The sequence below is a fragment of the Talpa occidentalis genome, unplaced genomic scaffold (genome assembly GCF_014898055.3).
Source record: "Talpa occidentalis isolate TD23 unplaced genomic scaffold, MPIMG_talOcc4v2.1 talOcc4.8, whole genome shotgun sequence".
Lineage (NCBI taxonomy): Eukaryota > Metazoa > Chordata > Mammalia > Eulipotyphla > Talpidae > Talpa > Talpa occidentalis.
In genome coordinates this window covers 10,769,943-10,795,078 of record NW_023605194.1, presented here as the reverse complement: position 1 = coordinate 10,795,078, position 25,136 = coordinate 10,769,943, and the positions used below count along the sequence as shown (strand labels likewise).

Genomic DNA, 25,136 nt, shown 5'->3' with positions numbered 1-25,136 from the left:
GGCAAACAGTTAGTACCCCCAAGCATTGTCCCTAAGTGTGTCTTGGTGATGGGGCTCATGGTTGGCCAAAGGGAATGGCCCTGGAGAACATGGGGAGCCTGCTTTGTTCAGTGGGCCTGGGAGATTTAGGATGTGGGAGACACACTCACCTTCAGAAGGTTACAGGCAGTGGGATGTCGAGGCAAACAGCGTGGGGCTTGAAGTGGGACTGTCCTGGGTAAGCCCAGCTCTGCTGCTCTTTGGCTGAGTGGTCAGGCATGTTTCATTAGGTCCTGAGCTGTGGTTTCCTCCCCTGTACAGTGGTGTGGACACAGTGATCTGGCTTGGAGGGCTGGCATGAGGAATGAAGTTAATACGTAGCATTCACTCTAAAGACCCCTGCTGTTCAACTGAGGTGCAGAAGCACAGGCCCAGCTTGCAGAGCTAGCCGCCACTTGAAGAGTGTCACATGTGATGTTCAACCATAGGCATGTAAGGAATTTACTGGGCAGGTTGGGCTGGGCCCATCAAGACAGGCTCAGAGAGAGTATGAACTTGGGCATGTCTTTCATTTAGGGCAAATGGAGCCCATGGGAAATTCACACGGGTAACTCCAAAGAGCTGATGGAGGACATTTCAAATAGTCAACACCGCCAGTCCCTCCTTTCCTTGGGGCGCAATCTTTCAGCTCTCCACCTCCTTGAAGAGTTGGCCACTGTACAAAAGGAATGGCAAAGCTGTAGTGGTGGGAGAGGGCATGGTGTGTTCAGGGGAGTTGCAGGATTTTGGAAGAGCAGGAGGGCAAGATTCAAAGATTCTTGCTGGAAGGCAGGAGGTGTTTTATGGGAGAAATCTAGCACTGGGCAAGGCAAAGGCTGGTCGTAAAGGGCCTTGAATTCCCCAGGCCCATGTGCTCTGCTGTGTGTGTGGTTACTCAAGTGATGCTGGAAGTCAGTGTTTCAGTGAAATGGCAATCAGCAGTGGCAAATGCCACTGCGGACTCAGGGTAGACCTGAAGACCCACACTGGCCGTGGTCATGACAGGGATCTGGTGTGGGTGGAGGCAGAGTGAGCACAACGCAGGCCTCAGTCGGGGCCTCCTGTTTCCCACAGTAGTGGACACAACATGCCAACTGCCTGGAGGAAAAACCTGTTTTCTGTTTCCAGTGAGGGGGGTCACATGAAACTAGTGCAGGGAGCCCTTGGACAGGCATAATGGGTGCATGTGCCTCCCCCATATGTTGCAATCCTATCTCTTAAGGAATTGGGATTAAGAGGTGGGATCTTTGCGGGGTGATTACACCATGAGGGGGCACCCCCATGAAAGAATTAGTGCCCTTCTAAGAAGAGACGTGAGACCTTACTTCCTTCGTCTCTGCTGTCCACTGTGAGGAGCAGGAAGATGGCTCTGTACAAGCCTTCACCAGACACGGCTCTGCCAACACCTTCACCTTGGTCTTCCCAGCCTCCAGAACTGTGAGGAATAAACGTGTGTTCTGTGCAAGCCACGCAGCCCGCAGAGCACTGCTACAGCAGCCGAATCGACTAAGACGCAGCGTGGACACAGGGTAAGGAGAACAAGGGTTATGGTCAGAGTGGGCCACCTTGAATATAAATAGATCTATGAATTTTCTGACAAGCCCAATATCTTGGAGTAAAATAACAATAAAAATCTAGATTTTCCACACGTAGAGTTTGCTAACAAGAGCGAGGTCGAAGATCTGAAAGGTGCTTCTCTCTGGTTAGGCCTAGCATCTTAGTGGAACGGCTGCACTCACAGCTGCTTTGAAACGCCTGGCCACCAATCTCCTCATCCCCAGCCTTGTTCCAGTGACCCGGCCTGGCCCTGCAGTGTCACAAGTCTGTTAAGCCCGCCCAGGGCAACAGCCCTATGCATATTTCATCTGCAGACTTGGTCGCTATGGTCTGGATGACCGGAGCAACAATCCCAGATTCACCCGCGCTATAAGCCACCTTGCCCCTTCTAAGTGACCTCCCTACGAGTTAAAAATGCACTCGCAAGGCATAGCTTCGATTCTGGTTTTGTTTTGGCTGTGGGAAGCCCGGCTGCTCTTTTTCCTAACAGGATAGACTCCTAAAGGGAGCAGGCACCAAGAAAGGCAAAACGGTGTGAAGGCATTGACGAATAAAGCACACACTTTATTCACGGAGTTGTGAGTACAGGGGACGCGGCACAGCGAGAGGCACAGGGTGCTGCTGGCAGCAGGGCATGAGCAGGGGCTGAGGGTCAAGCACAGCCAGCGGGCCAGCCGGCCACCCCGACTCTGCGTACCGGCACGGCACTCGGGGTGCAGAAGGACACCTGCTCACTTGCACGGGGGATACGACACATCTTTGAAATTCCAGCTCTCTCACCTATTTGCTTCCATAGTTCTTAGAGGGGGAGAAGGCCAGGAAGAACTGGGATTCCTTTCCACACTTGAAAAAAATTCCATAAACCCAACTTGAAATGAAAGAACCGCGAGAGCTTTGCTGCAGGATTGCTGGCAACGCACAGAAACCACACATATTTATTACTGGACGGGTCTACACATAAAACCCCCAAAAGAACATCCATTTTGCGGACAGTCGTTTTCTCCTCCACAGGGTAAAGAAACATCTGCGTGGACAATGGTAAGTGGCTCGTCATGTTCTGGATCTTGGTGTACAGCGCTGATACACACCGGCTCCTTCCAGCTGTGGCGGGCGGGTTCAGGAAGTGATTCGTGGGGTCTTCGGTCCAGAGAGACACTCGGGAAGAATTTCATTTAGTGATAATTGTCGCCACTCCATCACACCAAGCTTCGGAAAATGTTGCATTTCTTCAGTTTTGCTGTGCACACATGACTGCTTAGTTTCTTTCAGTTTAAACTGACCAGCTCCCCCCACCCCACCCCACCCCCAGTTTCCATACATTACACTTGCCCAGATAAGAACATAAACATCCATTTGCAAAGCACATCAGTCACCAACCCCCACTGCTTCCTGGGCCACGAATGGAAAGACAGTAATTTTTTTGTTTTAAAGTCAAAGTTTTTCTTTCATTACAACATACTTGGGATGTTCCCTTAATGTACATCGTCACCAAAACGGGGTGTCGCTGCAAATCTCAAGCAAGAAATCACCTCTTTTTCTGGAGTGAATATTCTTCCAAAGGGAGCACTCATAAGTGAATTTTAGGGTATACTGACAAACACTGGGTTTGTCAAAAGAAAATGATCTTAATAATGAACTAAAATCAGGCTGGCCTAGGAAGTAGATTACACTGTGGCCAGGGACAGATGCGAGCTGGTTCTGAGGACAGGGGAGGGCTGATGGCAGGGAATATTTCCCTTCACCGCCCTTCCTGACACGGGGGGTGGGGGTGGGTTGAGGGGTGGGCCCTGGGGGCCCACAGTTGTGGGGTTGCCTGTCCCTTCAAACGGAGAGAACACTCACACCAAGTTAGCTTGAAAGAGTTTCTAGAAAGACTGTACTAGTCAAAAATGGTTGAGATTTAAAACTTGCAAAAGCGAATATATTTTTCTATAATCATCTGAGAAGCAATTCTTTAGAAAAAGGTGTTTGCCTCAAAGTGTAAAGAAATTAGGAGAAAGTGGGCCTCCCCGGTGGCGCAGCGGTTGAGCGCTGGGTTGAGAAGCTGCCCGCGGCCTCTGTGGCGTCGGTTCGATCCCCGGCTGCTCCCCGGCCTCCGGAGGAGGGTCCCACATGGCGCGCAGACCTCTCCTGCCGCCCGCTGCTCCCCTCAGCAGTGTACTTTGGTCCTTCTGCCTGCTCTGCTCCCCGCTCTGGCTCTGGTGAATTCTCTCACCCTCCCGCGCTTCTGACTGTACCCAGTGCATGTATAAACAAAACAAACAAACAAACCAGCAAACAAATAAATAAAGCATGCCTCTATAAAAAAAAAAAAAAAAAAAAAAGAAATTAGGAGAAAGTGTTATAAACATTTTCCAGCGAGACTTCTCCAAGTGGCTTAACAAGACAGAAGAAGAAGACAAGAGTTGGTGAGAAGAGTTGCTCTGGTCTCCCCTGGGAAGAGGAGGTGGCCACAGAATGAAGAGAACAGGGAGAACGTGGAGACCAGGGGGCAGGACAGATAAAAACAACCTTTTTGTACTTTATCACCCATGAAACTAGCTTTTCTGTCCAAGGTTGTCAAGACCAGCAGTTTACCTTTAGGGCGTGAACAGGTCACGTGAGAACATCTCACTCATGGTTGTGTATCTGTCTAAATGCTCGTGGTCTCATTCTAAATCACACAGGAATACCACATGGTATCTTGGTTTTTCTGGAAGAAAAGTGTTTGAAGGAAGCACTGCCTTTCCTACTGTTGCAGGGGCCTTTTCACTTAATGCAATCATCGACTCACAAGTAACCCGACATCAGAGTGTAGCCCTGGATACGTGTACCAGGAGGCTTGCCGGGGATGCACCTCCTTGCCTAGCATGAACTATTGCTGTTAATTTGGTTGCGTGAATAACTAGGATTGTTACATGGAGTGCTGGGTGGGGCCCATGCAGAGAACATTCATCTCCTGGTAAATTTGGGGGATGAGGGTGCTGAGCCCCAATTAACCAAATGGACAGGATGCTGTAGCCCAAACACTGGATCTGGCAGTGAGGAGAGTCAGGTGGTCTGTGGCCCATCCTTCTGCTGGGGCGTGGAGTTGGGGCACCGAGTCAGCATGATGGGTTCCGAGTCCCGTCACCAGAGCTAGCACAGGATTGTCTGCTTGCAGACAGAAGGCAACTGACAGTTCTGACAATGTATTTTTACACAGTGTCATTCAAATTAGTTCATACACTTGACATACACTTGATATGCAAAGAAGCCACCTCCCTCCCCAAGTTGGATGCTAAACTGAATTTAGAAGATACAAGAAAAAATAGAGTTTCATTAGTGGGAGATTTCGGGTTCAGTTCTTTAGCAATTATTGCAATTCTTCTTACACTGACAATTGATCTACAGGAGCTTGGGTCAACATTCATTAATCAAGGAAAACCACTGGTTGTGTCCATAGGGAAAAAACAAAATCTCAGCCAGCTGAACACTAAAACCCAAATTGGGCCATTCTGGTTTTGGACTGTGGCAGGAGACACGGGTTCAAACTGTGTCCCACCCCACACACTTCACCAAGAGTGCAAGGACAGTGGTGCCGTGCTGGGGCTGTGGATGCAGGAGAGGTCAGGGGAAGACAGGAGGGCGGGAACAAGGTGAAGCAAGATGTAACTGATGGACACGGGTCAACACACACACACACACACACACACACAGAGTGAGAACAGTCCTCAGTCAGTAGGTAGCACTGAAAGGACAGGAGGACTCAGACTCCTCAGGGAAGAGCACAGGGCAAGACTATGGGGCGATCACAGGCATTACTGGTTAGTAAATGGGTCTCGAGTTAGACGTCTGCAGAAACAATTCCGCCTGCTTTTCCCTTGGTGTCAGATACCAACAATCTTAATACTTGGTGCCAGCAGGAAGAATTTCTGAGCTTTTATTATCAGTAGCATAGGCAGTTCAGATGCTTTCTCCTGTGGCTTTCAAAGAAGGTTTCTATTCCTAAGTGGAGTCTCATGGGTGGGGTCCCTCAGCGGACCACATCTCGTCTGAGAGGCTGGCAGGAATTGCCATGTGGTCTTAAATCCTCATGGGGGGAGGCGGGTGTGGGTGTGTGGTGTGAAGCCTTGGGCTCTGGAGTGAATCTTGTGGGGCTCAGTTTGTAAACTTGGTGAGATGAGTTGTGTTTCACTCCCAGCCTGATGCCAGGTCTGGGGTTTTCAGCTTGATGCTGATTTAGGGTAGGTGAATTGTCGAAGGTGCTGGCTTCTTCCTAACACCCTTCCAAATGAGCACGTGGTTTGGGGGTACAGTCTGGCTTCACCCTTGACCTGAGACACACACCTTTGGAAATGTCCTTGGAAGCTGCAGCACAGGGGGACAGAATTGAAATTAAAGAACAGACTTAGAAAAATACCCTGGGTGAGAATGTATACAAACACAAACACACACATGCATGCACGCACGCACGCACGCACGTCAAGAAGACCACAGTGCCAGGCAAGAAGGAAAGCTGAAAAGGCCAAATTCATTTTGAGGCAATTCACCTTGGAGATGCAGAGACTTTAAAGAGAAAAGCATGCTTTCCTTAGCCTATCACCAAAAAGACCTTGAAAATAAACCCAAGTTGGCACGAGCCTGGTGGGGCTCGGGGCTGCCAGACAGAGCGGAGGATGCGAGTGGAAGAACTTGCACTAGAAGGATATGGAACTTTTTCCTCCCTCAGAGTGCTCTGGTCCTGGGCAAAGGTCATCGAACAGCACGGACTGGGCCAGCCTAAGACAATCTCCCCACTTTCCTTTTTTTACAAAGGGAGCCCAAGATGGCTCCTGTCTTTGGTGGGGAGAAAGAACCAAGCACACTGTCTGAAGCAGAGAAAGAGCTAAGGAGGTGGGGGTGGTTTCTGTTCATTTCCCTTCTCTCTGTCTTTCAAAAAAAATTTTTTTTAATATTAGCTAAGTAATTTGCCAACCAGGTCCTATCAAATGACTGGAAACTAGGAGCTTGTGAAAAATTACTCTGGCTGCTCTTCAGCCCAATCGAGCAAAGCTGCTGGGGTCCCCGACTTGTTTCCATCCTGGGGGCGCTTGGGCCGAGCGGCGTGAGGCCGGGAGAGAAAGGCGTGCGCAAGACTGCTGCCACATGGACGCGGCCCTCAGGCTCTTGCTTCTCAGCCACAGTGCTACATGGTAAGTGCTCAGACTTTGGAATCGTGACAACTGCGTTTTTCCATGCGGCATCCTAAGGGCACTTGCTGGCTCTGATCCATACAGTTAGCACTATGCTTGGACAACAGTGAAAGGAAAACCAAAGAAGTAGCTCCTGCTGTGGACATAAGGTGATGTAAAAAGGTCACGTGTGAACACTACTGTCCAGTGTGGGAACATAGAAATTTCTACCCCATTGCTTCTTGGCAGGTGTTGCCCATTGCTTGGCCTGATATTTGGCTCATGGGTGTTTTAATGAGATTTTCCCTTTTTTTTCATTGCTGCAGGACAATAGTCTGCAAATTCTCCAATCAACTTTGGGATTTAATACAACATCCTATGTGTCACTGCCATTGTCAGTCCTTTTTCTAATTGCTGACTATGTGCGGGATTTAGAAGAGTTTCGCTCTTTTCTTCATGTCGTTGCGTCTCCAGAGAGGTAACTTGTCAAATTCCTGTATGGACATTCCAAAGATTTCCCGAAAAACTTCTGGGGCTAAGTGGCGCTGTGATGGGAAAAAAGAACAGTGATCAGTTCTGATGGCCACACAGATGAGTTATTCTCCAGGTTATGCATAATAATGCGGAAGACTAAGCCTGAGTCGTGGAAGAGAAGTTTACCTCTGAGGTTTACTTAAAGGCTCTGTACCAGAAGGTTCCTTTCCTGGGCAGGCCAAGTGAGGCAACCCCCCTCATCAACAAAAGAGGTGGTGTATTAACAATTATTAGAATAACGCTGAATGGCAAAGGGACAGAGGACGTGAGCAACTATGCTGGAGGTGACTCCACTTCCTTGCGATGTTGAGAAGATGCAGGGAAAATGGGCCAAGGCAATAAGAAAGCCAGAGACTTCAGAGCAGTGCTCAGGGAGTCCTGGCACTTGGGCCTGGTTCAGCAACAGGAGTTCCAAAGGATGACTGTCTGCTGAAGAGAACGTCCATCTGCCGTTCCTCCCAGAAAAGTTCCCTTAGGATATTAGATCCTTTGTTTTCTCTACGGGGCTGACCTCACTAAGGTGCTGCCTTTTGTCAGGGAAAAGGAATGATGCTTTATGAAACTGGCAGCCAGAGTTTTTCTTAATTAAATCATTCAGATGGAAAAGTACAAAGATCAGTGTTCCGTGTCTGGGGAGGCCTTAGACAGAGATAACCCTTCCACCAGGAATGCGGAAACAGCCAAGAGGGAGACGTGTCCAATGCAGGGTCTCCCGCTCCTTTTTCTTGAGCTCAACCCAGGTTCATGGGAAAGAGGAAGATCTAGGGGGTCTCTGGAGAGGGTGGGAGATTCCATTCTCCATCACTAACCACAATGATGGCGACACCAACTTTCCAAGGAGAATTACTGTAGTCATCCTATGTCCCCCGAATGGTACATTTCTCCACACAGCCTCAAGCTCAACTCTAAAGTGTAAATTTGGGCTTTTCTCCCAAGTTACCTCTTAGCTCTCCCCACAACATGAGCTGGGCCCTTTTTATATTTTGCTTTTATGAGATATTTTTTAGGGGCGTGGTGGGGGAAATGCACAGGGACTTGCAGTTGGGATTGGATTTTTTTTTACCTCCAGCCTGGTTCTGTCCACATCTCTTAGGATCTTGTTGCGCCCTCTGTTGGTCACCATGAGCATTTCATATGGAAATACCTAAGAAGGAAACAAGAACACCTCTTCTGGAACAGTGCAATTTCCCTAACACCCACCACTCCTCAGTTAGAGTAGCTGAGACAGTGTAATCGAAGCATCTGAGAGATGGGGGTTTCCGGTGGACCGGACAGCACGCACGGCAGGGGCCAAGTTAATACGAGGTCAGAGGAGAGACAGGCTGCTGATACACTGAACACAGCCCCACAGCCAGGGAGGTGCAGCCTGCTGACCTGGTGTGACAAAACCCGCAGCCAGCAAGGCGCTTTATGGTGTGGCTTGTGTAATGGGCCCACCTAGAGCCAAGTGGGCCTTGTCAGTCTGAGCATGGCGAAGAGAGAGAGAACTTCATTTCCTCAGGGCCATGTGCCAGTTTGCCTTCCCCGAACAGGAGGAAAGACAAGAGCTGCACTTGCCTTTGGTTCCAACATGTTGGGCATAGACACGCCCCTGTCCATTCTCATTCCTGGCAGGTGGCCATCGGGGAGGGTCTGCAACAGAAAAGCTGGTTCAGGAAGGAGGACCTGACAGTAGGGAGGGGCTGGGGGATGCTATGGGCTCCACACTTCCCTGTTGGGAGCTCATTTACCAGATGATTCTCTGAACTACCATGGAGTTTTCAACCTGAGCTCCTTGCTGAATAAGAGCCAAAAAGACCAATCTTTTATAATCAAATTGGGAGAAGATCCTGGCTTAATAGCTATTGATCCATCCCTGGATTTAGTGTCCATGTATGAAACTCTAGGTACATACAAACAAAATAATCCAAAACAATCCTGCCAGGTCTTTGATGGCTATTTTCTTATTTACATCCTAGCTTACTTCATGTTTCCTTCCTTTCTCTGCCATTGTATTTGTATCAGGTCTAGGTGATGAGGAAAAGGGAATATACCACGGTAATCACCAAGATGGAAGTTTCTTTTCACCTGGGACCCAGTGAAGGCGGGGAGGCCCTAAATCACTGAGTGGTTATAACTAGAAGATAAACTGTACACGGGTAGACCCCAGATGCTGCTTGACTTCCAGCCAGAGGAGACCCCCCAAGGTCAGAGAAGTGTCCTGGACACCTGGCCTAGCCCCCCACGTCCCCTGCCCCTGAGGGACAGCGTGAGCCGGCATTGGGGGTGGCTCCTCAGGACTGTGTACTAATGACTTGATCAACCAAAGTAAATATCTTCTCCACCAAAACCCTTTCCTGAAGCAGCAACAAGAGTCTGGAGTGAAAAATGGTGGTTCTGCTGGTAGGGCCAACTGGAGCAAGACAGCGTTCCATACCTGGTAGTCTGGCAAGAAAAGAGAAGAAAGAAGGCATCAGGGAAAGACAAAAAAAAAAAAAACACAAAAAATGATAGTCACGTCATAGAGACAGTATCTACTACAATTGCCCAAAATCTCCCCACTGGACAGCAGTCTCTCCCTGTCTCTGCACACATTGTCCCCCTCCTGTCTATCAGCAAATGCTGCTTGGTGTTAGTTATCAGTTAAAACAGGCTTTGAAAGTGGAAGTTTCTCCTGACACCCAGAAGACTCCTTGTTTCTCTCTATATCTCCATGAAAGCATTTCTCACATAGAGCTTCTCTCTCTCTCTCTCTCTCTCTCTCTCTCTCTCTCTCACACACACACACACACACACACACACAATCAGCTATACACATCTTGAGGCACCATGTCAGCTTGCTGTTCCTCTGGTATCTGACACTCAGCGCACAGTAGGAGTTGGGATTCTTTCTTACAAACTCATGTCTCGTGGCTTGATTTCAGAAGAGATACTGTGAGATTTTAATCAATGCTCTATTAGCACACAGCTGCGATCCTACTTTGGACGTGACATTGCGTGACCCTCAGCCTCAGCCAAGGCGGCGACATGTGGTCGCAGAAGCCTCACCTCGCACGCCCCCGCTGACGTCCCCGTAGCTGTTGTACTGAGCAAAGTCTGTAGAAACAGGCTGAAAGGCGGAAAGACACGTTATTTAAAATCTGCTCCACAGTGATTATTTTAGAGGCCCATGGGAAGGAAGAAAAGAATTACAAAATGTGAAGAAATCTTTCCAAGCTGAATTCCTAGACCCTCATTATATTTTGTTCCTCTTTCTTCTGCTATGAAATCTCTTTGTCTTTTTTAGCATAGCCAGGGCCACTGCCCAGCAGGCCCGTGGTAAGCAAGCATCTCTTGCTAATAAGTAAAAATACATTTTCACACATAGTTACACAATTCCATTTGTTTTAGGCTTTGTGAACAAGACAGTCACAAGAAATTCATTATATCATTTTATAATAGAGATAATGGTTCAAGTAATTGCTATTTTCTTGATTGTAGAAATATCTGCCACACAATTACTTAATCTAGTCTCCCATAAGCTTATACAGACTGTCCTCTGATGTAAAGTCAATTTCTCCCGCTCTCAATAGAACTATTTTATTTTGCCTGTAACTCAAAGTGATTTACCAGATCAGGGAGGTTACAATTTTTATTAAATTTGGAACTGAGATCATATTGTTAGACTTATTCAGATAATATGTCAGCCTTCCCACAGGGTGGGAGACAGAAAGGACACAGAAATAATTAATGGCGGGGCCTCCCTGGTGGTGCAAGGGGTTAACACCAACCTATGAAGCTATCTGCAGCCACTGTAGCATGAGTTCGATCCCTGGCCAGGGAGCTACCCACATGGCGCAGCAGACCTCTCCTGACTGGCCCGCTGCTCCCCTCAGTAGCGCATTTCGGTCAATCTGCCTGTTCTGTTCCCCACTCTGTCTCTGGTGAATCCTCTTAACCTCCCACCTCTGGCCTGTACCCCAGTTCTTGTGTGCATAAATAAAAATAAATCTTTATTTTTTTTTAAAAAAAAGAAATAATTAATGGTGAAATCTCACCCGGTGAAGTCCATTTCTTCCATAGCCTGGGAGAGATGCGGTTTTAGATGATAGAACATGTGACGCTAAGTGGGAAAAGAAAGTTAAAAAGCAATTGTTAGGAAATCAGAAATCTAATTCTGTAATAGAATTGACAGTGTATCATCTACTTTGCAGAAAGATGATTTAAAAACGATAATCCAACTAAGGATGGACTCAAGTGTTTCTATAATGCTACCATGCTTGGGTCACGCAAGGATGTTTTCTTTAACTATCTGATTTCTGCAAGTTTTATTTGCAATAGCCAAAACTGGAAATAATGAAAATATCCATAAACAAATGAATGAATACTGGTCAATCCAAAGAACATACTTTTCCCATGATACAAGGTAACTTTTCCCAAGGTAATGCTCATATAAACATCTCTGATGAATTTCAAAATAAATGAGACACAAGGTCACCCTTTAAGTCATAAAGAAAAAACTTTATGACTTAAATCATATAAAAATTCTCAAAATGTAGATCTGTTATAACGGAAAGCTAACTAGAGGGTGCTGGAGGACTGGAGAGGGAATAGGTTGCAATGATATCACCTAGGAAGGTGGGAAGGAAGTGTAGACAGTTAGCTGGGACTGGAACTAGCTGTGCTATATCTGTCCTGTATCTGAGAGCTCTAGCTCTTTGAATCCTTAATATAAATTTAATAACACTACTGTTATTTCCATTTTACAGAAGAAATAGGAGCTAAGAGAAATAAAATATCTTGCCACAGGACACTTATCTTGTAAACAGGTGAGCAACTATTTGCACCCAAGGCTATCTGAATGCATGCCCCAGTTGGGTGACAGTGACAACTGACCGAGACGCCAGCCATGCAAGCTATCCTGATCTACTGGTCAGTGCCCGGGAGGTCTGGTATGGACACACTGGCAACAGCATGGGTGCCTCAGAAGGTGCTGGGTTTTGAAGAGAGCAGACCGGGCTTGAATTCTGCAACTTAACACCTCTGCATCTTGGACATGATATTTCATCTTCTTATGTCTTTATTTCTTGATTGATGAGGGCATAGAGCTACATATTCTTACAAAATGGGAGTATATAATTCGAAGGTACTCAAAAGAGTAGTAAGCCACCTACTCCAATGTCAAAGCCAGGGGGGCATCTATGGCAAGGCATTGCAGCTAAGAGTGTGGACTCTGGATTATAATACTAAGAGTGGGAAATCCTAGTTTTGCTACTTATTATTCTACTTGCTTCCTGATTTATAAAATGGGGATAATAATATCATCATCTACATCATTGGCATGTTATAAAGATTAATGAAATAATGTTTGGCAGAAGTATTTGCATATAATGAAACTAAACAAATTCTTAAAGGAACCCTTAGGAGAGAAAATTAGGTACTAGTTTAGAACACGGGAGAAGAAATCTAGTGGGTAAAGAGAGAATAGGCTTATGATAAATATGAACAGGGGAAAATATACTGACAGATTATTTCAGTCCTGTATCTCAGCAGTTTCCTTCAGAAGCATCAAAACACCTCTTGAACTGAATATATAAATGGAAAATTATAATGCTTAGAAAATGTTCATGCTCTCTGTAGTCAAAGTATCCTGTTCTCTATCTGGGTTTCCCTTCTGCTGCTTCTCTCTGAGATGAATATTCTAGATGGTAGACCAAGCACATGGGAACTAACCCTTCATGGTTCTTGACACCCCCCAATGGGAAATTGGAAAATTTCCAATTTCTAGTGGGAAAGAAATAAATTTAAGGAAGAACCATAACATGATTTTAAGTTAAGCTGACAGGACGTGGATTCTCACACTTCCTTCCTGCAGAACACTCCGAAGGTTCACCAGAAATGGTCTTTCTTGGGACAGCCTGTCTGCACAGACTCCTCACTGCAGCCGCCAGCACTCGGCTGGAGACAGCAATGGGCCTGCTGCTCACCCGAGTTGATGGGAGAATCGTAGCGACCAGCGGACAGGGACGACCTCTCCCGGCTCTCCTTCTCTTTCTCCATTTCTTCTTTCAGTATCAACTGCCCCAGGCCTGAATTGAGCTGTTCACAGAGAAAAGAAAAATGAAAGTGAAGGCTGCCAGTACTCTCAGGAACTCCAGTTTCTTCTTAGACCATTCTACAAGCAGCGCCTGGCTCTGGAGGAGCCTGGGTGCGGTAGCTCCAGGGCCTGGCGGTTCCTCAGGAGACAGACCAGGCTTTGGAGAACCTCTCTTCACTGTGTCAATAGCAAGGCTCCACCTCCCTAAGCTGCTCCATGTCAGAAGGATGTGTTACCCCCGCTTCCCCAGAGTGTGAGCAGGACGGAGGTGAGTGTGTGCAGACTTTCCATGTGGTCAGGGAGACTGAGACTGGTATGCTTTAAAAAGAAATCATGCTGATTTGTTTAAAAACAAGGAAGAAAGTCATACATGCTCATTATACAGATTTTATAAAATCCAGAAGGAAAGAAGATTAACTTATAATCCACTACTCAGAGATAACCTCCATGTACATTTTGATTTCTGTCTAGCCAGTGTTTTTCTGTGCAAATACTGTACAAAACCAGGATCAGACAGTGAATGCACCTTCGTCTCCTTCCCCCACATAACTAGTGTCATGTGCATTTCCCATCTGATTAAGTATCTTTGGAAAATGTCACTTGAGGGGCTTCACTAGCCCCTTATTGGTAGGAGAGTTGATACTTTCCTTGTTCTCCCTAAGCCAGGTTGGAACTGGCTCTTTTTGGCCCTCTGGGAAGCTGCGGGTGGGCTAGTGTGGAGGGTATAGTGAGGGTTTCTTGGTGGCCATTCATTTTATTCCCTCTCCTGTTGTGGATACATACAAGGTCCCACAGACCCTGAGGGAAGACTTGGGGAAATGCTTAATCTCAAGGGAATTCTTTCAGGAGAGTGTGTATGAGGGAAGGCAGGGTGGCTCCCCTTGGCTATATAACACTCTCTCTCTCTCTCTCTCTCTCTCTCTCTCTTCTCAAAAGCCCAAACATTCTCAGTCCCTGTGACATGCAGCCTCCAGGTCACCTCTTCCAGAACCTACTAAATACTCTGGCCCCATTACTGTCACCAGCTGCCTGTCTTGTCTCGCCTGTCAGGCTGCAAGCCCTGTGGGCTGGGACCAGCTCCTGCTCACCCAAAATAGTGATTGAAAAAGCAGGGATTAAAAGGTACTGAATGGAAAACTGCAGCAAAGTAGTTTAAGGACAAACCTTCATTAATTGCTCTTCTTGAAGCTGCCGGCGTCTCAGAAGTTCCTCATCATCTTCCTCTCTGCCACTAGATCTGCGCCTCATGTCAGCTCCTAATTCCACAGCAAAGACAACTTCTCACATTAGCCCCATGGCAAGGGGACCTTAAGGGATTAGTCCGCCTGTGCTCAACTCGTCAGCCTGCCTACACCAGTTCAGCACTACCGGCGGGTTTCTCATGAAAGCGGTTCTGTGTGACAAGCCAGTTCAATGTGGGGTCCGGTAAGGCAAGAATGTGGGCCTCCCAGTTCACTCTGCTCAGTGAGAACTTGGTTTGCCATTGCGACTGGTCTGAGTCATCTCTGTGCCACTGGTCAGAACTCTTCATAGTAGGTGGGGAGGGAACCAACAGTTATTATTTTGATGTTCCTGAGGTCAATTTTCAAGTAGAGAGGAATCCAAATTCATCCAGCTACCATCAAATAAGTAAGACATTCACTTGTGACAAATTTTAAAATCTTGTACTTTTTTCCTAATATATTCAGACTGGTCGTACTCTCACCCTGTGTTCTACCTTCCTAAATTCATTAATAACTATGCTTTTTCTTTTTTAAGGGATGGGGCTTAATGTTTTCTTTTCCTCACCCTTTATAAATGGTCCTGAGAGTGCTTTATAATGACAGGTCAACAAAAACAAGGTTAATGCATCTAAAATGTTTATTTTAGTGCATTGAGGCTAACCATGTGCAATTTTAGAGATTCTTAGAAAAGAGGAAAAGGGGAGTAGAAAGGAATCTGAGTGGTTGAAAATTAAGATAATTATTGTTTTTCCTAAATTGCTTGGATTAATCTGGCTGTGGGAAGAAACAGGAAAGCTTGCTAATCTAATCCAAATAAACTTTAATAGCCTCAGTTTTTGTTATTTTGATTATTGGACCATAACTTATCTTCATTTTGGGACCCAATAGAGTTTCAAACTATTTTGTAATGACAGTTTCAACCCCCCCCAAAAAAAAGTTAGTTCTCCCTTTTCCCCAAAATTGAACTGCTTAGCTAAACAACTTGACTGAAGTAGGAGACTCAAGGGTCCCAAGAAATGCCTGAAAGGCATGGACTGGCAGAGAAAAGCTGATGATTGATTCTTAGTTCTAAATTCATTCACGGCAATGTGAGTTTCCTCTTTTAGTCTATCCTAATAAAAGTAAATAAGCACAACTTTGCCAGAATGAGGTGAATCTTGTCCACATCATGTAGAGGGTGCTTGTGAATAATGATTGAGAGGCAGATTTCCCGTCAACCATTTCTGTAAATAGAAACGGCTTCAAAATTCACTTAAATTGCTTGTAAGCATTTCCCCCCAAATAACTTGATGAAAACCAGCATGATGAAGAAAATTGGGAATTTTTGGAAAATTGAAGGCCTTTGGGGTTGTCAAGAAAACTGTGATAAGACAGTCACGTCTTTGTAATGCTGACTCCCTAAGTTTTCAGTATTAGCATGTGAATTTGCTAATACCACTTTTTAGGCCAAGTGATTTCACCACTGACAAAACAGTAAAGACACAGACATAATTCTTAAGCATAAGTGTGTGGTTCGAAGCAAAGAATGAAGCAGCTCAAATGGGACACTTCAGCACGGAATTCATGGAAATGATAGATGTAAAGCCATGTAACTTTACACAGTATTTCAGAACACCTACTCCTCTCTAGTAGCCCTTCTTAGTGGTGAAGAATGGGCTCTCACAAGAAAAGTGAAAGTGCTTCAAGTGTTAAGGTTGGTTAAGAGCATTGTAATTACAACCCAGAAACAATCTAAAACACACATAACTGAAAGAAGTCACATTTCTATGGACGCTCGGTTAATTTACCCCCAAACCAATGGTCTGGATGGGAGGCTCTGCTTCAATTATGTTCAAAAGAGTTTCTGATTTTGCAGTAACAACCTTGCATGAGTCCATGCAAATCTGCATCTCAGTGGGTTTGGTTAGAATAGGGTCTGGTGATTGGGTTTTTCTAATCAGGAAGCATTTTGCATATAAATGAATACACTAGTTCTTCCTCATTAGTCTAATTCTTGGTCATACTTTTCCTCAAAGTCTTTACAGTCAGGCACATGTTCTTGCATTTGTTTATACATTTCATTTCAAGATCTCCTGGCAATGTATTTATTTGGCTTAGCTGCAACAATTGCATACCTACGGCGGCAAATGAGGGGGGACCAGGCCAGTGGTCCGTCTCAATCTTTGGTATCTCGCTGGGGTCTGGAGCCTGGGCTGCTGGGAACTTGGAAAACTTGATGATGTCTTCTGAAGATTTGCTCTGGGCTGCCAAAGCAGCTGCATCTAGGTGGGAATCAGGGGGAGCTTAGCTCTCAGTCTGCAAGGCCATGGTGGTAAAACCCCACTTACATTGTTTTCTTGCTCTCTGGCAAGTTTCCACTCCAGAAAGCTCTGGTTATCACCATTATGACTCAGTGGTGCCCAGTGACAGCTCATTTTCCTCACTTTGCATTAGAAGCAAAGCTTCATTCTACATTGGTTCTACAGCTGAAAAACCTTGTTCTGGAGTTGTGCTGTCTACTACAAGTGACATGTTAATATTTAAATGAATAAAATTAAATCAAGCAAAAAGTTAATGCCATTGAAAATTCAGTTCCTTGGTCGCACATTCCTCAGTGGTGACATGAGATTAGTGGCGACTCTACAGGACAGAGCAGCTTAGCACATTTCTGTCATCCATGGTATTCCATTAGATAATACTCCTCTGGGACAATTCAAAATTTAAATGAGTGACTTGAAATTAAAGAGCTAAGTTAGAAGCATGACACTATCATTTGACTGTAGTCGTTAATCAGAAGAGGACTGGCTGGCTTTGTATCTTTGTGGCTTCTTAGCCACAAATATACAGGTCCAGTTCATTTTAGTCCTTACACATTATAAATGTGTCCTGGAGTCCATGCAAATGGGAAAATCTACTTTCAGTTTGCAGGAATCTAAAAAAACTTATTGTTTTGTTCAAGGGTCTGCACATAGAAGTTTAAAACAACAAAAGCCAGACAAAAGCAGCAGCACTCAGAGTTCTTAAAGGTCATGTGCAGAGGCACAGTCATTGGCTCTGAGCCCCCAATCTCATCCCAGAGACCGAGCAAAACAAACCAGGTTAAATGGTCACTCCCTGAGTCTGATTTTGCAAACTAGCCTGGGATGTTACTAAACATTTCAAAATACATTATCTATGCTTTAAATAAAGCTTTCCCCCTCCCTGGGCTCACATCATTTTCAATCTGGAAATAACTGAATCTTTAGCTCCAACTCCCCATTCTTTTGGTAACCTTCTGAGTCTCGATTTCCTTGACCAAGGTCACTCTAAACAAGGGAGAAAGTCTTGGCCAGACACAGAACATTGACTCTCTGAACCTTGACCTCTCTGCTAACCTTATGAAAAAAAATTAGCTTGGAAAACACTGCATATTATATCTTCCTCTTAAAGAAGGACAAAAACATATGAAAGAGGGAGAAGCCTTGCATTATTCAAAAAGAGTCATGCCCTCATTTATATCTAGCACTTTCCAAATGTACTTGGGCACCAACAGCAAGTTTTGGTATGCCATCTATTTCTATGGCACAGAACTGCCATTCTGCAGAATGTCCTTTGGGAGGAGCTGTTCTGGTTCTGTTGCTCTTAATTACAACAGACAGAAGGAAAGTCAAATCAAAGTTAATTTCAGGGAAAAAAGCCAATTCACCCCTTCCAACTAAACAATGCAAAATTAGCAACCTTAAATCTTAATTATTTGATGATTTTTGCTCAGAGAGACAGGGCCTAGAGATTTTTGTATTAATAAAAGTCTCTGAATTGATAAATCTTGGGAATCTTAAGAAAAGCATGACTTCAAACAGTACTTACGCATTAGAATTGATGAAGTCAGTAAACATTCACATGTTAATGAGTGGGTGAGAAGACATTAAACCATAAAAAACAAACAAAAACAATGTTAACAAACTTAAAAAAGCAAGCGCAGTGTAAAATCTTAAAAAAAAAACAACAAAAAAAAAACTGATGAAGGAAGGAAATCATAGATCTAAAACCATACAACACAAACTCTTTTTTTTCCTCTCAACTGTTGGCCTAAAAGTTTTTCCTTGTGCATTTTCAACTTCATTTGCTTTTCATGTCATCCTAATCCTCAAGGACTCATTAATGTCAACTGGATTCGAAAGGCAGCCTTCAAATTTCCAGACACTTTTTATGTATAATTTTTTGAGGTTGCCCGAACACTAGACTTAGCTTTCTATGCATTTACAAGGATTCATGGCAGATAAAATCTACAGAGACCTAATAATGGTGAAGAAAATGTGATTTCCAGGGTTTAAAAACTCTATGTTCCCAGAAAAGGAAACACAATTATAAATGCACATTAGTGATTCTTTGCAGGAATTCCAGAGGCAAATTGGCCAAACTGACTGGTTTTCCGCAGATGAGAAAACTGAGGGACACAAGGATTGCGACCTTGACATCACACAGCCATTAAGGCCAAGAGCTGGTACAGGGCGAGGGCTTCTGTCAGCCTGAGTCCCATGGATTCCGCCTCGGGCACAGATGCCACCACAGAGGCTGATAAAAAACTGGGGAACTGGACAGTCAAGTTGATGTGGGTTGACTCCACTCTCCTAGGTGGCTGGTTTTCACTAGTCTTAACTACTACTTTCAGTAGTTTTAACTATTTACTATAAAAGGCTGGTTAAATTATTTGATGACAAAAAAGCCCAAACCACCCTGTTAGGGTGTTTGTAAATTATTGCGTGGCCAGTACTTCCCTTTTTCTCTGAATGGGATGATCTATGGTTTGATAAACTCACAAACAGACTTGAAGTTCCCCAATCGTGTTCTCCATTCAGGAAAAACCAATTTCACGATATTTGCATCGTAGGAGACCATAGAAACAGAATACCCTGGACACCCCAGTTTGACTCTCAAAAGCAGCAGCAGATTAGCCTTTCAGAGGAGAGCAAAGAGAAGGTCAGCGGACTCTGCTACTAAAAGCTACGCGGAGGAAAGCGGGTTTTACCATGCTGTTTGTAGATGGGTGGTTTTCGGTAAATGTTGATCCCTTGATCTGTGGAAATGAAAAGCAAAGGTGTGTGATTATGGGAACCGGTTCAGTGATGGGATAAACAGACCAACCAAGGGGCAAACCAAATGCAAGACTCTTGAACAAAAATAACCCAGAAAACTAATTTTTGTATTACAAAGATTGAAGTAATTGGAAGAAAAGATTACAGAAATGAATGAATTACAAAAGACAGTGATATGGAATTCTTTGTAATACATCTTAGGATATATAGAGGTGTAATTCATTCATGAGCCATTTATTTCAAATACACACTTCATTAAAAGTGGGATTAAAACAGGAAGAAACTCAAGCAGCAGAGGGCTAACAGTGGGGACAACATGGCCAGTTTGGGGGAACCCCCAAAGTGCTACCATCTAGAAATTGAGCTCTCAGTGGACACCGGTGGCTCAATTTGCTTTCAACAGATGAATGGACCAGTGGAAAACAATGTAGTAAGACAATTTAAAAGAACAAAACAAAACATAGACACACTTTATGTGCAGACTGTCTTGACGTGCTGACATGGATTTCAACAAAACCTAACATGACTAGGTCAGATTGTAAAAAAAAGAAAACGAAGCAAAATGCCAGATATTATTCACATATTTTATAGGACCCCATCTGACCAGGCTACCACTTCACTTTAACTGCAACTACTCAGGAAATTTCAAAAGATTTGTTTCTCCAGAATCTTGGGAACTGTATCTTGGTGGCGCACTCTTCAGGTGAAAAAGTTGCAAAAGTAGAACACTGGTTTTTAAGGTTCAATGAAACTTTAAAAGAGGCAGTCCTAGCTTAGCGGCATGAATTTTATTGAATTTTCCTCTGTTTTATTAGGTACACTTGGACAGCAAAAGAAAAAATGACGATAGATTCCAAATGTGTGCTAGCATTAATGTCATGAGTAATTTATTACACTACTTTGAGTAGCAAAAAGAAGCATAACAAGGAAATTCCAAAGGGAAAAATAGTATTGTGCCCTTCAATGGGAAATTTTATGTCTTTGTCAAAACTGACCTGATTTGATTCTAAATGTACAGGAAGTGACGTGCTCTGATTTTTCCAGTTTCTGGTGGCAAATGGCTCTTAGTACGGTGGCAGCAAATGCTGTGGTTACAGAGCAAAGCTTGCAGCACGCAGCACCCAGCCTAAATTGCAAGATATCTTTGTGGGCTATGGAGGTGGTGAGTTAGTTGTGCATGGCAGGGAGACCACCCCATTGAGCCAATTTGAAACTTTCCTGAAAAGAAAAGATCTCCACCCTGGAGACAAACAGGAAAAATAAACACACCCTCCAGTGATGCTGTGGTTCAATCTTTGGGATAAGAAGGTAACTAGATCCCCACTGGGATAATCAATGACATCTTAGGGGGCACTAACGCAAAGGAAAAGTTAAAATTGTAGTCCAAACAAAACAAAACAACTCGATGCCACTTTTCCTTCCCTCTCTGGCTTCCACGCTCTTCCAAAACTTTGAGGAAACTGAAGCCTTCTACATAATCTTGGCATTTCACATACACAGTTTTTGAAGGGCCCTCTTGGTCAGATCCTGCAATTTAGGGGTTGTCCACCGTGTGCATCCCAGTTGGAAGAGCATGAGGAATGGAGACGAGACAGAGGCAACGAGGCTACATTCTACACCGTGACAGGACACCGAGACATAGACCGTGTCAGCGCCTACCTGGAACATGGAAATGTTTAGGGGCCTGAGCGTAAGTTGGAGTGAGAGGGCGGCTGTCTGGCCGGTAAGGGAGAGGGGAGTTTCGGCCGCTGGACGGCTCATTGCCTCCAATGAGAAGAATGGAGAAAACAAAATGAGAAAAGGGAGAGCAATAAAGGGACAAAGCAAGCATCATAAAAATTCAAAACAACCAACTGGAAGGCAGGAACATCAAAAAGGAGAAATAAAAGAAACAAATTCAATTTATCAACTGGCTCGCGAAGGTGAAGGAAGGTTTAGTCAGAGTTGAGCTCGAGGAGAGCTGGTGAAAGCAGCGAGCAGGAAAAGGCCTCATTCCAATGGCATGCGGTGGAAGGCTGGGAGTCAGCGGCAAGCTCGTTAGATGGAAAGTCCAGTAAGAGGAATGGGGAGTCACCGATAATGATCCGGTTGTCAGATGGTTAAATCCAAGCATGTAAGGGGGAGGATATGCAAACCCAAATACAATCACTCCAGGCATGATGGCGGAGGCTGGCATTGGAATCTAGTTCTCTGAATGGAGGACTAGGTCTGCGAAGTTGTGCGGTCCCCAGACCTGCCCCTTAGCAACACGAAGTGCCTGCACTGCAGCCTGTGCTTCTGTTTCCTCACTTTTCAACACACAAGACGGAGTCAGACTCCCTTTCTACCAGGGGCTTTGGGACCACCTTGTACCTCTCTCTACCCTTCTCTTCAAAGATGAGGCTCCACCCAGTCTAACAATTGCACCAATGAAATATTTACTGAAAACCGACTGTGGTAGGGCACCGAACTATGACTGAGGATACGTAGGTGAGTGAGAGAGAATCTCTGCCCTCCGGGGCTCAGCATCTCCACCTTAGGAGATAGGCTGACGGTGCAAAAATATAATACCATGTAATTGCTTATGTGAAGGAATATGAGGAATTTTATGGGTCTGAGATGAAGGTGCCATTGATTTTTCAGGAAAGCTACAGTAAGAAGCTAGAATTAACTGGATACTGAAGAGTAAGTTCACCAAGCAGGTGGGTGGGTAGTGAAGTGGGAAGGCTCAGGTGCTGAAGGTGGAGCCATCACGAGGAAGGAGATGTGGAAAGGCCATGGGGTACAGGAGCAACAGGACTGGCCACTGTGGCTGGACAGCATAGTGTTCTAAAGGAGAGAATGGAGAAGAAGCTAGAAAGGCTTCGTGGGGCTTGGCTGCAAAATCCTTGGGTAACCACAGTGACCATCATTCCCTTCTGACCAAGAAAAGGGCAGGGATGAATGGAGGCTCATACAAAACTAGAAAGAGATGAGCTATTGCCCTAAATTCTCCTCTGATCCCACATCTGAGCAAACACCTATTTCAAGAATACACTGGAAGACTAAGACTATCAAAAGTTAATGAACTAGGCATATAATTCCTTTTGTTATTGAGTTGTAAGAGCTCTTGACATATTCTGTATACAAGACCCTTATCAGCCATATGATTTATAAATACTTTCTCCCATTCTGTGGGTTGTCTTGTCTACTTTCATGATCGTTGCCTTTTAAAGCCCCAAAGTTTTAAATTTGGACAAAGTCCAATTTATCTATCAATTAATGCTAATAATTTTTAACAATAAGTAAAACATTAGACCTTCAGAAAATAAGGCATGAGCCAACTGATTTTATTTTACTTTGTCTTTTATAATTGATTTTTTAAATTTTGAGTTATAATTAACATTGCATTGGTTTAAGGTTACAAGAGTAAATTTCTTGAGGTCAAAGTATCCTAAATCTGGTTAGTGAAGTATGAAAAATGTCAATTGCTGGAGTTTAAAAATAATATGTTTAATGAAGTTTGAATTTCTCCACTTCCTAAATGTGTATATTTTTAAGTTCCCAGAGCACAGATGTGTATCAAACGGTCAGTAAGAGAGGCCAAAGCTAAGATTTGAATGTTACCATCTCAATCTTAGATTTCAAGTTTTTGGTTATTGTATTATTATGCAACTGTTGTCTTTTTTCCTCAAGAGCCAGTTTAGCACCTTGCTCCCACAATATTATAATGTAAACTTTACTATTTAAGCCAGATATTAACTTCTAAAAATGATGCTGATTTATGAAAAGACTAATCTAAAAAACTTTATTTACTCTCGTTCTCTAAAAGAGAAATAATCAGTTGTCTGACAAAATGAGTATGAAAAACACAGGCAGAAGCAAGCAAGATTTGGTTTACATTTAGAGGGAATCCTGTTTTCAACCTAAGGCTGAAGTGGAACTAGATTCACTCATCTCTGCCTGCTCAGCTAGGTGTCCTGCCAAGAGCTAGTCCTAATCAATGTCTGTGAATGAATAATGTCATCTAATTAATTCTACAGCTGTTTCCTGGCCTAATGTAGTGAGCCGCTCTGTAGGGTTAAGCATCATCTTTTTCAGGCCTCATTATTAAAGGCATCAGGTGCTCATAGATAGCAATGAGACCCAACAAACTCCCTCTACGTAATTCTCCCACTAGAGTTGATCCTCAATAACCCTCATCATGATTGTGATTGCTTCGGAAGCACATTCTTCCCTGTCCTGAATCCTTCTCTCTAACCTTGCTGTACTTTTAGAATGTCAGATATTCCCGGGAAATGTTCTCGTAGGTTTCGGTCACAATATCCAATCAGATGAAACACCATTCAATTGGTTTTGATAATTATTAGCCAATGCACACACAAATATCTGCATCTGTGGGACACAGAGGTTTAAGGCTATTAGAATTAGCGTTTGCCCAAGTAACATAAATCTTTCGATCAAGAAAATGCTCTGTGGGCGGAAGTAGAAGCCCATGGCTTCTGACATGGTTGACGATGCTCAAAGGCTAGAGGACAGCTGTCTCCACCCCCAGGTGCATCCTGGATGCTGCTGTCCCCAGCTGGGTGCAGGTCTTTATTTGGCTGCATATCTCCAGCAATCACTGACCTTGCTAGTTGCTAGAAAATACTCTAACATGTTCAAGCCTTTGCAAGTAGATTTAATGCTATGGTCATTTGAAACCACTCTCAAAGCATTTTAAAACACTAGGTAAAGAGAGATTTGGTGACACAGTGGTAATTCATTCTACACAATGAGATCACAATGGGTCACTAGGGAATAAGGTCTGGGAATACGTAATGTTGCAAAGTAATAGCCCTTTAATACTAAAGGCATTTAAAAAAAAATCATGTTTTTAAAAGAAAAGTCCTAAAGATCTGGCTTCTATCTTCTCACTTACTCTTCTATAACTGATAAAACTTTTAACTCTGTCCTGAAAGGAAATGATGGATCAAAGCGCTTAAAAGTTTGTTTCTGCTTAGCTCGCGACTGTGGCCAAGTAACACTATAAGCATTGGATGAAATAAATAAAGAAGGTGTTATTATTGTTATCATAGCATCATCACATCATTTATCACTTCAGAGTTAAGATACTGTTTAAAAAGTGTAGGTTTTGATATATCATGTAATAGTTTATATCATACTCATAGCCACTTTGTTACTTTAAGTAAGTCCTCATATTAGTTCACTTCAAGCTATTAGTGACCTAGCTGTGTGGTGAGACGCTACTATCCATATACACAGATGACCTTGGATGACATGAGTTTGAACTAAAAGGGCCCACGTGTATGGCAACTTTTGCTCTCCACAGATTCTGCATTCAGTCTCAACCAACCACAAATACACCATGGGTGGCTGAATCCACCACTGAACTGTGGCACTCAGGGATACAAAGAGCCAATTTTATAAGGAATTTGAGCACCCACAGATTTTTGGTATCTGTGGGGGTCCTGAAACCAACCCCCAGTGGACACTAGGGGACAACAGTAGTTACGCTCAGGGAGTAAAAAATTACATGAGCATTTTCTACTATGTGGTGGTGCTGGGGGAGGCAGGATGGGGTTTCTATGACCCTCATCCTTGA

The 25,136-nt window shown here is 44.2% G+C and overlaps 1 protein-coding gene across 5 annotated transcripts in view; it reads right to left on the bottom strand.

The window, feature by feature from the left end:
- Window positions 1–3,789: 3,789 nt before the first annotated feature.
- The window catches only part of ABLIM1 (actin binding LIM protein 1), a 260,188-nt gene continuing 238,841 nt past the window's right edge, over window positions 3,790–25,136 (bottom strand). The window contains exons 13-23 of one of the 5 annotated variants that reach the window (XM_037495686.2): window positions 21,233–21,337; window positions 19,507–19,554; window positions 16,634–16,774; window positions 14,461–14,552; window positions 13,187–13,298; window positions 11,258–11,322; window positions 10,269–10,329; window positions 9,658–9,665; window positions 8,799–8,873; window positions 8,305–8,385; window positions 3,790–7,252 (exon numbers count right to left, since the gene is read on the bottom strand). In XM_037495686.2, coding sequence (XP_037351583.1) covers window positions 7,139–7,252; window positions 8,305–8,385; window positions 8,799–8,873; window positions 9,658–9,665; window positions 10,269–10,329; window positions 11,258–11,322; window positions 13,187–13,298; window positions 14,461–14,552; window positions 16,634–16,774; window positions 19,507–19,554; window positions 21,233–21,337 — 902 coding nt within the window. In that variant the 3' untranslated portion in view covers window positions 3,790–7,138. The other 4 variants (XM_037495688.2, XM_037495687.2, XM_054690023.1 and 1 more) reach the window with 4 other exon arrangements.